Source organism: Cryptomeria japonica, chromosome 10, assembly GCF_030272615.1.
Source record: "Cryptomeria japonica chromosome 10, Sugi_1.0, whole genome shotgun sequence".
NCBI classification, from domain to species: Eukaryota; Viridiplantae; Streptophyta; class Pinopsida; order Cupressales; family Cupressaceae; genus Cryptomeria; species Cryptomeria japonica.
In genome coordinates this window covers 802288710-802302631 of record NC_081414.1, presented here as the reverse complement: position 1 = coordinate 802302631, position 13922 = coordinate 802288710, and the positions used below count along the sequence as shown (strand labels likewise).

Genomic DNA, 13922 nt, shown 5'->3' with positions numbered 1-13922 from the left:
AATAGAACAAAATATATAATAGAAAAAAGGACATGAATATAGAAGTATATATGACGAGTATATCTATATTTGTTGTATAATATAATATATAAATACAAAGAAGTTTTACATGAATAGAAGATAAATTATGGTTATCTCTCATATTATGGAGCGTGAATGCATGAGTTATTTAGTTACGTAGTGAGTGACTATGGGATGGAGGGAGATATTGAATGTGTGAAAATAATATATAAATATAAATAAGTTTTATATGACTAGAAGATACATGGTTATCTCTCATATTATGGCGTGTGAATCAGTTATTTAGGTACGTAGTGAGTGACTATGGAATGGAGGGAGATCTTGAAGAGATGTTGTTGATAAGTCAAATAAGGTATAGGTTTTGGGGATGGATAAAAAGAGGACTAAGGATATATAAGATTAAATTATCATGGTAAAGGCAGATAACAAGAGAAATATTATTGTTCAAATTGAAATAGATTATGAAGAAAATGAGAAGTTGACACTTATTAGAAGGAAAAAATTGAAGAAAGGAGAACAAAATATAAATATGAAAGAGAATAAATAAATTAGAAGAGAAAAAGAGAAGATACAAAAGACATTAGATACAAAAGACATTAGATACGAAATTTGCACAAAATAGCAAACTTTTTGACTAAGATCCATGTCATCAAAAAAGGGTTTGAAATTTTTATAAAACTATTTGGAAAACACTTATAACTTTAGTTAAAATGTTCACATTTTATCACAACCTTTGACCCCATTAATTGCTTGGTTATGTAAAGATTATGATTTTATTACAACCCTTGACCCCATTAATTGCTTAGTCATTGTGATTATGATTTTTTGTATTCAACAGTACAATGATTGTGCATGATTGATAGATTTTTACATTACGAAACTGACATTTCTTGTCAATTGTGACTTAACGGAAGTGTCTATTTTGGCTCCAAAATGGCAGTACGGATTGAATAACACGCATGTTAGTCGCATGTTTTACACCGTCGATTTTGCAATAAACGGCTGAGATTGACTAACATGTCGCTATCACGCTGTACGAAAGATCTGTTTTGGAACCAGAATAGCTTCAACTTGACTTAACTTTTCTTAACAAAAATTGTACTCTCATACAACAGTTGTACTGGTATATCCTAATCTTTCTTTCCTATTGTATGATACGTTTGTATGAGAGTACCTATTGTATGATACGTTTGTATGAGAGTACAACTGTTGTTAAGACAAAAGGTGGTGGCTGACTGTTTGTTGAAGATAAACGTCCGTTATGGTGTTTTTGGCTCTGTTTTAGCAATGTTGAGTTTCATTGGGTGTTGACGTTACATATAACCTTATTGTATTTTTGGTTTTGTTGGCCAGGTTGATCTTCATGGTTGGTTAAAGATACATATATCCATTATAGGTTTCTTGTCTCTGTGTTGTTCGTGGAGCTCTATGAGAAAGGAGCAGTTGGCTTGTGGGGAATTGACACCTTTACACCTTGACTTAGACGTAAGGGTGGGGCACAACTAGATATTATGGCATTTGAAGGGATGGTGGGTGCCTTTGCATTTATTGCCTTGAAAATATTGGTAATGCGATTGATCATTTTCTCATTTTCCTTTTGATGACTCCACAAAAATTCCTCTCCTTCCACATAAAGATATCACTCCTTGCATTTACGGTGCCCCCAAAAATTCATAAACCTGACATTCCTCTAAGAATTATTGTCAACACCTCCAACTATTCTACCTACAAATTGGCTACCTTCCTTGCCAAATTGACCTCTTAGGTCTCATTGGCAAATCAGAGCTGTTCATTAAGGACTCCAACCATTTCATTGTTTTTATTCAAGATAAAAAAGTTGAAGCCAATGAGATCTTGGTAAGTTTTGGCATTGTCTCCTTATTTACTATATTACCTGTAGTTGATGCTTTGGATCTAGTTTAATGCAAGACCAATGATAATATTTCTTCTCTTATTGAATTATGCAAGTTTTCTCTACATTCTTCACATTTCAAAATGTGATTTATGAACAAATATATGGAGTAGCCATGGGGTCCCCTCTATACCCGGTCATTGCTAATCTCTATATGAGATATTTTGAAGAGTTGGCTCTTAACTCCTTCCCCTTCAAACTTCATTGGTGGAAAAACTATGTAGATGACACCAATGTTCCCTAGCCTTATGGTCGTGATCAATTGGAAATTTTCCAATCCCACTTTAGTAACCTAGTAAATTGCATACAATTTACCAAGGAACTTGTATCCAATAACCAACTTCCTTTTAAGGATTTCCCCATCATTATGAAAGAGGATGGTACTTTAGCATGTCGTGTTTTAAGAAAATCCATGCACATTGACCTATACCTTCATGCCTCTTCCCACCATCATCCGACCCAAAAAAATGGGTTTTCATTAGTACTCTTGCAACTCGTGCTTATCCCATATGTGATAAAGACCTTATTAATCTTGAGCTATCCTACCTCTTTTAGGTTTTCAAATTCAATGGTTATCATAACAAGCAAACTCATACAACCTTCAAATGTGCTAGAAATTGTATGCATCCTATACCAAAATCCAATTTACGTTACACCTCATAGGTTGCCACACCTCCTATATGGATGGTCTCTCTTATAAGATCTCTAAAATTCTTTCCAAAAAGGCATTTCTTGTGCATTATTATATATTTTAGTTTGGTCAATACTTTAATAGAAATATAATAATATAATAATATTTTTCAGTAGAATAATGAACGAATATGATATCTTTGATGTATTTTACCTATAGTCCTCTAAAGATAGGCATGCTAGTGTATAGTGGTTCATAATCTTTTTACTTATTTCTTTTTGTTGTTAATTCATTTCTATTTCTCTCTTTTTCTTGTTCTTTTACATATTCTTTATTTTCCATCTTTCTCTTTTTGCCTCCTTTTTCTTAACCAATTTTAGTTTTTTACTCCTAATATTCTTTTATTTAACGTACACTTTCGTTTTGAATTTACTTACTTTACTTTTACTTTTACTTTTTTTTTTTAATTCTTTTATCCTTTCACCCTAAACGCATTCCTATTTTCATTCTTTCATGTTTTTGATGATGAATCACTATGATTAATTGAAAACATCAAACAAAAAGAAGTATGCACATAGTTCATACTTCATTTTCTCAAGGTAGATGCAACTTCTTCAAATTTTGGCTAGACCACCTATGCTCATATTTTGGTCTATATTGACATTTCTAAGGCTCTTCTTAGAGAAATTGTGCTTGTGGTAGAAGATAGATCTTGGACTCAAATGCTTAGTTATGATATATTCTCTTCTATTGTACAAGATTCTTTTCTACTAGACACCTTGCTTCTAATTACTTCTACTCTTGTCATACGTTGATGGGTTTAGCTACTTGGTGGTGGAATGCTCATCTTGAACACTTAATAGTTGATGGTTTTCTTTATAGCTTTGAGGATTGTGGGACACTTGAGGCCCGTTTTGATCGTGATGGACTTGTTATGGGGGTGGTTCCTTGTTTAGTTGGTGTTGTGTCGATGCCTTCTTCTCTTGATGGAAGGTCATTTGTTGGTCACATTTCAATCACTCCTACTAAACCTAATTATTTTAGGAAGTGTGTTACTATTGTTCCTTCAATGCCTTTCAATTTTGTGTAGTTTGTGTCTTCTTTGGTTAAACACTCTTCTTTGTTGCAAATGGTGGAACACGTTAAGACAATGATAATCTCCTCTCCTTTCCCTTCAGTTGAAGGATCTGAAAAGTTGTGCCTTAGACAATTATCTAAAGAAGGAAAATATGTTTTCCTAAAAAGATTCTTTTTCTAATACACACATTTTAGGTGTGTGCTACCATTGGACACTTGTGGTTTGACTATTTTTATGGAGCTACTATTGTTCTGGGGAAGCTTTGCTATAGCCATGCAATTGTTTGATTTTGTGTTGGCTGACATTTGTTGTAAAGGGTTCTAGGTTCCGTTTAGAACATGTGTTACCAATATAATAAAAAAATGGATGAACTAGAGTGGCAAATAATCCTATTAAGAATTGCATGGAGAAATTTAACAAAGATGATGTCTATTTAGAGAATACAAAGCATAAAGAATATAAATAATTTATAACCATGACTAAGGGATATTGCAAAAGTGATGGAAAGAGAGACATAGAAGATGTTCTTAGAATAAAATTAGGTTAATAAATAAGGACCTAGCTATTAAATATGACTTACATGTTTTCCATACAAAGGTCATATTTGTGAAAGGGTTTCAAGAGTTGGTAACCCCAACTTCTTAGTGGAAGACTCTGTATCTAAGAGAAAACCTTTTAAATACCAAAGTTAGTAGGTATGTGTTGTGCCTTACACCCACACTATATTTTGTCACTTGAAAAAGTAGGCCCCACCTTTTTTCCTTTTCTTTGGCTCTTGCATCCTTTTGTTTCCCTTGTTTTTTCTTGTCTGTTCCCTTTGTTCCATTACATTTGTCAAAGTTTGGGGTTAAGATTTTAGGTGTCTTGAAATCCTTACCCCCAAACCCCAATGCCTCTTTGGCCTTTTTATGATTGTTAGTGATTAAGGTTAGCCCTTCCCTCATTTTGGAAACCCTATCACCAATCCATGAGTATTTATTTCTTCTCTTGCCCTATTTTATTGAAGGGTAAACATCAAAGATTGTATCCCCACAACTTGAATCCCATCGAATTGATATTCATGTAATCTTAATTTTTGTTCTTGACACAACCCAAATGTGTATTTAAGGAGGTAGTTAGGCATCAATGACAAGTAGAAGGAAAAATTGAACAAGATTTAAATCAAATGAAAAAAAGCCCAATTTGAGACCTCATATGAAGGAATTCAGCCCTAGAAATGTGTCAATATTTGGTCCAATTGAATATATTTAATTGGATTATTTTATAACTCTTTGAGATGATTCTCCACATAAAATTTCAGCCTAAACAAACAATCGAGTCAAAATTTATGACCTCCAGAAGTCCCTGCATCATATGAGATCAAAATATAATGTGATGATGGTACTAAAAAGGGAACACAAATTTCATCCCTTGAGGGTGATTAAAGTGATATATCACCATGATATATTAAAGGATAAATCACCAAAGTCAGAGAAAATGGAACACTAATATTATTCTCTCTAAGGATGGTTGATAAATTGAAATCCGATGTAAGTAACATTGATATGAGACGAGGAACATAAATTGAGCCAACACCAAAGTGCATGAAGGAAAAAGATAGATATGAGAGAACCCACGATATATACTATGGGATATCATGACATGATCACAAAAGAAAACATAAAAATACATAAAAGTATAGACATAAAAAAGTACCAAATGAAACACAAGTAGGGAATTCAAACATCAAACAATTGAAAACATGAATGTAACCACATTTATAAATTATTGAAGTTAATCCTAAAAGTAGTATGTTATAATGAATAAGTGTGTCATCATTCTCCTAGTAATAGTCCATGCATTTATACATACAAATAAGCAAGAAAATATCTAAGAGTGAAGTACATAGAAACATTGACATTGACACTGGAGGAAATAAAAAACAATGACACTGTTAGGGACCAGAGAATGGTGGAAGCTGAAAACAGACTCAACAAAATCAATACCTGTCTCAGAAGCATTGTTGAACACAGTTATAACATTCTGAAGGCCTCGACTGACAACATCAAAATCCTAATCAAAAAGCTGGAGAATGAGAAGGGATCCCTGGAGCAGGAACCTAACATGGAGGGTGTGGAAGGTGTGCAAGGACCACGCACGAGGACCAAAGGCAAGAAGAGGGAGAAAAAGCCAAACAAGGAAATCGAAGAGCTCAAAGTTGCTTCGGCGAATTATGACCTGTTGGTCATCAAGGTTGCTAAACTTCTTAAGTCTCTATAGGTGTTGCTAGCTCTCTAGGTCTTTCTTTCCAAATTTTTTTGCTTTGTTGTTCCTAGTTTTTTGTTGTCCCTTCAGGTTGTTGGCTTTCTTACCAGTCTTTTGTTTGTTGTCTTTATGCTGGTCTAGTTGATCTTTGATGATCTTTCTTTTGATCTTTATGTAAAAGGTTTCGGGTCCTTAAAACCCAATTTTCTAATTAATCAAAACATAATATCAAAGGTGACAATGTTTAGAGAGACCAAGGAGAATAAATATGTAAGAATGATGAAATCTCTCTAGTGCATTTAGGATCAAGTAAATGGATTAATGGAATTTGAAGTAATATCTAAATTTTGCACACCTACTTTGCTTGATTCCATCTTTGTTGTATACTCACTTCATGAAATGAAACAAAAGGTAATGTAGCAAGTGTGGGTACATTGGTTATGGATTTCTATGAATTATTTAATGTTTGATCAGTTATGATTTTTGGAATTTGAGGGATATGTGGGAGGATAGTTATTGCATGGGGATTAGGGGATGGATATGCAAAGGGATACTCTTAAGTAGATGTATACTTTTAGGTAATGGTCCTAGGAGAAAATGGAAGTAAGCATCATAGCTTAGGAGCTAATCATAAAATGGATCATAGTGGACTAATTAATGTGATGTATTAGGTGGTTTCCACTTATATCATGTGTTACCTTAATAAAGGTTGTGCGTAGTGAACAAGACTAATCTCTTAACACACCTACTTTTCTTTGGATGGTCAACATCTTGAAATCTAGGTAATTTATATGATAGGTTTGAATAACATTAAAGGTAGATTTTGTATACACATAATCCATATGGATAATATGATAAAAATTCATTAGAAGATATCACCATGCCCATACTATCTGCATGGTCACTAGGTTTAGAAAACATAGTAATGAGAGAATGTGTTAGGTTTATAAAATAAGCGTAAGGGTAAGTATAGAGAAATGGAGGGCTGAAAGGGGGTCTTAAGTGGCCACTTATTTCTATAAATCAATGAAATAGTCTTCAACAAGTAATTTGAGATGTCAATGCTAAAAATTTAAAGATGTGACAAGGAAAAAAGTTGTAGCTTTTGGAATCTAATTTTTGAACTACTAGGTTTTAAAAAAAGTTGAAGATTAAGAGGGTCATACATTGTAACACACATAGATTTTGTCATAATTTATCACTAAAGTATGACATAGTGTCAAGCATTCAATCCCCTCTTTTTTGTTTGATTTATGTTTTTGAGAGTATGTTAAATTTATATTTTAAACACTATTAAATTAAATAAGGATTAAAATTTTAATTTATTTACATTATATAAAAAAATTTGAAAATATAATAACTAGCTTGATGTTGTAGGGGTGTTTCCACATAATCTTATGATAAAATGTATAATGACTATCATGTAAAAATTTGACATTTTAATGTTGATTTTGTTAACCTTTTGGTCTTTATCTCCATGCATGTACACATAAAGAAAACAATGAATCCTATGAATGCATGTTTTTTTCTAATCAAATGTAATCTAATGCACTTACTAATCAATAAAATATCACCATCTACACACTCATAATCAACAAGCAAGAATGCTTTAACATGTAAAGAAGTATCAAAAGTGCCATCATAATTATCATGTAATAAATCTTCATAAAGAACCAAATGTCATCATATAATGTACATGAAAAGGCCATATAGTATCAATATGAGCAATGTGAGATAAAAATGAACTAACATGAAGGTCTATAGCATTGTGAATATTAGCAAGGCTAATATGGGATGAAGAAATATCATCATCATAAAATGTGCATCGTTGTATATGAGAGAAGGGGATTCATCAAAAGCATTAAGTCTATGGACATAGGGTTAACATGACATGTACGAGAAGTACATCAAAAAATATAATAATGTTGTGCCTATATGTAGAACTTATAACATCATCAATAACAATCATGCCAAGTGTATTAGTAACACATGATAAATCCTTGCTAGGTATATGCTATTTAATATCACAAACCTTGGGTGAGTGTGATCAATATTAGACTTATGGACAACTGAAGTGTGTCTAAATAAAAAAAGAGCAATAACCAACTCAATAAAGGAGGGGAAAATGAAGACTTGGTAAACTAATTACTTTATCGAGAACACATCCTCATCCATGATATAGTATTTCATGAGAGTATCAAGGATGATAGGATGATGTATTGCAAAAATATTAATATATCAAAATAAAAACATATATGCATGTATATCAACCAAAGAAAGTGACCTAGAAAGAACCATAATGATGGAACATCCAAGGTTGGGATGGGTACGATTAAAGACATATCATTTTATGTATAGCCAAATCTGAATATAAATATGATAAACATATGTAAATAAATAAAAATCTAAATCCCAAGAATAGATGATGCAATTATAACTATATCAATTTTGAAACCCCAAGAGAACTAAAGGGATAACTTTAAGGACAAAGTTTAGGGGGTGTAAGAGTAGGTGTGCTCACCAAAGATGTAAGGAAATAAATTTCCTTTTACAAAAAAATTATAGGCTAATTAAATAAATTGTAAACAATAATCACATAATTAAACTTGATTTAATTAATTGGTTGGGAAGTAATAATTGAAATATTATTTTACCAAAATCAAATGCAAAAGGATTACGATACTTATCTCTTGAAACAATGATGTGGAGGTATGTTGATGTACTATTGAATCAATTTGTTAAGGTCCATAATTTAGTGCTCCTAATCTACTCATTGTCTTGAAATTGTAATAGACTCATAATCTATTTTGAGTGGAATTCATATCTCACAAGGTCAACCTTTGGTTGCTTAGAGATGACCAAATACATATAATTAGTTATATAACCCATGAAATTAGTCTAGTTGATTATACACTCTTACAACCTTTTTCACCAAGTGATCATATTGTTTAAAGATGTGAAGGACTAAAAATATTAAAAAATATTTGAAAAGCTATCGAATTCTAAGGGACAGGTTCTCATTACTCAACCCCTAGAGATATTAGTTTTATAGTCTTAGGTGAATATGAAAGGCAACACTCTCAAACATGCAAGTGTCCTAGATGTGGATATAAATATAGATAGGTTCATTTTAGTGTGCTAGATTGAAGTGTTTCTATGAATGCTCTTTATAGTGCTGACGATCTAGGATGATTATTCCATATGAATTAATTGCACAAATAAATATTTTTTAAATAGTAGGATATAACAATAAATCATGTAAATGATATACCAAGTCCTCCTCCAACAACTAGTGAAAAGATTAGGAGCCAACATAATTTTAAATTTTAAGTTTTAAAATTTTGGGGTCCAATCTCATGTAATTCAAGATTGAACCTATACATTCTAAGATTTATTCAAGAGCACAATACGAAGATTCAAGATAAAAAATAAAAATACGAATATAGATGAAAATATAAGAATATGTATAATTAAACATGAGATAAAATTATCATATGTTTAGGTCGAATCCATCACCTAGAGAGATTAAAAGAGAGAAGAAAGAGAAAGAACTAATTTAATATATAAATGAAAATGAAAATGAAACTGAACAAAAAATTGGAGAAGGAACCAAACTTGATCAAGAATACACTTTTGCTATGGAGTTGCATTTAAGTTTATATAATAGATAACCCAAAAACTAAATGGGAATTTGCATGGGTTTATGAAATTTCACCATTACGATACATTCTTTGTTGTCCAGCTAGCAGCTTAAAGCCCATTTGAGATTTTAGCTGCAATTTCCAAAACTGCAAAAAATTGCAGACGAAAAATTGCAGCCTGGGTATTCAAACAGGAAACATTTAACCAGTTGAGGAAGGTAGTAGCCAATCTTATGAGATAGGTATTAAATGGGGTACAGGAAAAGCCTTCATTACAATGGAAAGCTGAAATCAAATACTTTGAAGTTTTTGAATTATATGGGCACAAGGGAGCAACAGATAGCTGAAAATGCATGTAGAGTGGCCAGTTGTTGTTTATAGCATGGTATGGATATTGGTTTAGAAATGCAGAATGGAAAGGAAAAAAGAAAAAATTTATTGATATGACAGGCGGTCAGGATTCTCAGCTGTCATGAAGCTTTTCAATCATTTTCGAAGGCCTTTGGGAACTTGGAAGTGCTATGATTACAGTAGAGGTACTCTTATACCGTGCTTCACTCTGTTAAATTTTAGCTCTTTTGCTCTTGAAGTAAATCCGAACGAAATTGAACATGTTTATACCAACGAAGGGAATGGAAATACAAATACATTAGATGTGCACAAGCAAAAGCAATTGGATGTTATTTCAGAGGTTTTAGGACTTTTAGGCAACCCAAACACAATCATTAGTGGAGATCCCCACATGTATTCTTCTTTGCTACAGGACTGCATTAAAACGAATTCTTTGGCAGAGGGGAGAACAGTACATGCTCGCATGATTAAAACCGGATACAAGCCTCGCAGTTTTGTCGGAAACCGTTTGATTGATATGTATTGTAAATGTGGAAGCATGGTGGATGCACGCCAAGTATTTGACAGAATGTTTGTTAGAGACGTAGTTGCCTGGACTAGCATGGTTGCAGGATATGTCAGATGCGGGGAGATAGACCAAGCACGCCAAATGTTTGAAGATATGCCCGAACGAGACGTGGTTACTTGGAATGCACTGATTTCAGGGTATTCACATCATGGCCATGGGGATGTGGCCATACAACTGTTTTGCCAAATGCAACGGATGGGTTTCAAGCCAGATCGCTATACCTTCACTGGAGTCATTGCAGTATGCGCTAGTTTGGCAAATGAGTTGCTGGGCAGTCAGGTCCATGCTAAAATTATTAGATTAGGAGTAGACTCCTGCACTTCAATAGCCAATGCCCTTGTTGATATGTACGGTAAATGTTTCTGTACCGTAGAGGCGCGCCAAGTTTTTGACAAAATGCCAGACCGAGACGTAGTCTCATGGGCTACCATGATTGCTGGCTATGTCAAATGCGGCGATATAGAAAATGCTCGCTTGGTGTTTGACAATACACCAGAGCAGTATGAGGTTGCATGGAATACAATGATAGCAGGTTATTGTCAACAGGGCAACAATGGGGATGCATTGAAACTTTTTAGGGAGATGTATCTGGCAGGCCTAAAGCTGGATTATTTCACATACACAAGTGTGATAAGTGCATGTGCAAACCTTTCAGCTGTGGAATGTGGCAAGCAGATCCATGCCTACGTTGTCAAAACTGAATTAGACCGCCGTGTATCTATTGAAAATGGTCTTTGTTCCTTTTATGCCAAATGTAGCAACATAAGCAATGCACGCTACATATTTGACAAAATCTCCGAGCCAGATGTAGTTTCTTGGAATGTAATGATAACAGGGTATGTCAATCAGGGTATGCTAGAGGATGCACAAAAAATGTTTGATAAAATGCCAGAGCGCAGTGCTTTGTCTTGGACTTTAATGATAGCGGGATATGCACAATATGGTCATGGCGAGCTGTCTTCAAAATTGTTTTGTCAAATGAGACATGGAGAAGTGAAGCCCAATCATTTCACCTTTGCTGGTGTTCTTAGTGCTTGCTCAAGTCTAGCTGCTCTGGAACATGGAAAGCAGGTTCATGCCCAAGTCGTTCAGATTGGTTTTGAACCGTCCATCTCTGTAGGAAATGCTCTTGTTACCATGTATGCTAGATGTGGCCTTATAGAAGGTGCGTACCGAGTATTTGAAGCAATGCCTGAGCTAGACCCCATCTCATGGAATGCAATGATTGCTGGATATGCCCAACACGGCCATGGTAATAAGGCATTACTACTCTTTGAACAAATGCTATCAATAGGTATAAGGCCTGATCGAATCACCTTCCTTTGTGTACTATCAGCCTGCAGCCATGCAGGCTTAGTGGAAGAAGGATGGAAATACTTTGATTCCATGACTCAAGTATATGGTGTTCCCCCTGGAACAGACCATTATGCACACATGATTGACCTTCTTGGACGTGCTGGGTGCTTGGATGAGGCAGAAAACTTGATCAATACAATGCCATTGGAACCTGATAGTAGTGTTTGGGAGGCCTTGCTTGGGGCTTGTAGAACCCACGGCAATGCGGTTCTAGGAATGCGTGCAGCAGAACACCTTTTTAATATGGAACCACGAAATACAGCAACATATGTACTTCTGGCCAATATGTTTGCTGCCGCTGGAAGGTGGGAAGAAGCAGCTAAGGTGAGAAAAGCTATGAAAGACAAGGGAGTGAAAAAGGAGCCAGGATGCAGCTGGATTGAGGTGAAGAGCAGAGTACATGCATTCTTGGCAGATGATGTATCACATCCACAAGCACTGGAAATATATGCTACATTGGATAGACTAGTAGTACAGATGAGGCAGGCAGGTTATGTGCCTAACACAAATTTTGTCCTGCATGATGTGGAAGACGAACAGAAGGAGCATTCTCTATCTAACCATAGTGAAAAGTTGGCCATTGCATTTGGTCTCATGAGTACTCCTAGTGGCACAACAATCCGAATAATAAAAAATCTCCGAGTGTGTGGTGACTGTCACACAGCCATTAAATTTATCTCCAAGATTGTTGAACGTGAGATTGTTGTGAGAGATGCCAATCGTTTCCATCATTTCAAGGATGGATTGTGTTCTTGTGGGGATTATTGGTGATGCCAATTTTTCAGTCTCCTCTTCAAAGAAGGGCACTGTATGATATCTGGTTTATGTAATCAGTTCTCTGAAGAATAATAAGCATAGTTATCATGTGCTTAATTTGGTGTATTCTTCAATGAATTTAGGCAGACATATAGATCTTGCTACCATCACAAGGCATCTATACAGAGCATTTAGAAGGAATTATTCGGAGAACATGCTCAAGTCAAGAGGGTGGCGTAATAGGATGCTGCTGCTTTTGTTCTCTAAGATGACATATGCAGTATGTTCTATTTTTTGTCATTGAATGGTTTAACTGGATTTTGATGTGCCACATGTGAGCATCAACTCTGGAAAATGTGAACATGCTTTTATAATTGGTTCTCAAGATTGTATCACATCCCTCTGTCAAACTTTATTGGGTTTCTAGACATTGTATTCTTTTTAAGGTGATCGAATGGCGTTCAAGAGTTCCTTTCAAAGATCATTCAGAAGAGTGTGCTAAGTACTCCTAAAGTGTAGATACAACTGGAAACTTGTGCAGTTGCGATGTCCGTCTTTTCTAAGAAAGTTCTGAATAGGGTGGCCCAAAACCCCACTCGGATTATCATAATTCATGCTTTACCCTTTATTTATATTGGCTATACTTAGGATTCTATGCAGTATTTGCTCTGCCTAACCCAGAGTTGATGCTTGAGGGGTATTGCATTGTCACTTACTTTGGAAAAATGTAGCAAGAGATCTATACGCTATGATCTATGCAGATTGCTGAAATTTTCTGATATGAGAGGTTGTGATATCAGAGGTATTAATCTGAGGTGAAATAAAATGAGAACCAGCTCTCCCAAGCTTGTTATTTGTATCCATGATGTATTGCACAAGTCTATAGTTCATGATGAGAGAGTTGCAGGCACTCTTCACTTATTTCCTTTTGTGAACTGGGAGTGTAAAGCATGAAGATCATTGTGAGGTTGGATTAATGATGGAACAGGAAAGAACTTTATCCACTCAGAAGTCATGTAGTTGCAAAAGCATAACAATGAATGCAAAACTAAGATTGAATACTTAAAAATTCTAAGTGATGATTAATCTCTGGCTAGGCTGCTAAAACTGAAGTTAAATATTTTCTTATTTCAATTTTTTTTGTCTTAATTAAACTATAGATGTCAATTTTTTAACAATAAATTTATTATAAATTAATTTTCTGCAGCTGCTGCGAGGCTTATTCATAAAGTAATAAGGATTAGCCACCTAAGCAACTCATGTTGAACATATGCCTAATCTAGTAGGCAAAAACAAAATATAATTTTACATTTATAACTTGTGCATTGAAAAAACCTCTTAATCTATGTTGGAAAGAGGGAAGG

At 34.5% G+C, this 13922-nt stretch overlaps 1 protein-coding gene across 1 annotated transcript; it reads left to right on the top strand.

The window, feature by feature from the left end:
* Positions 1-9502: 9502 nt before the first annotated feature.
* LOC131072269 (pentatricopeptide repeat-containing protein At1g25360) lies at positions 9503-13562 on the top strand. The gene has a single exon (XM_058008404.2). It carries the CDS (start codon positions 10000-10002, stop codon positions 12571-12573), a length of 2574 nt encoding a protein of 857 aa, XP_057864387.2. The 5' UTR covers positions 9503-9999; the 3' UTR covers positions 12574-13562.
* The last annotated feature ends 360 nt before the right edge of the window (positions 13563-13922 follow it).

Coding starts and splice junctions, on each gene's coding strand:
- LOC131072269 (XM_058008404.2), top strand. CDS start 10,000: ATGAAGCTTTTCAATCATTTTCGAAGGCCTTTGGGAACTTGGAAGTGC.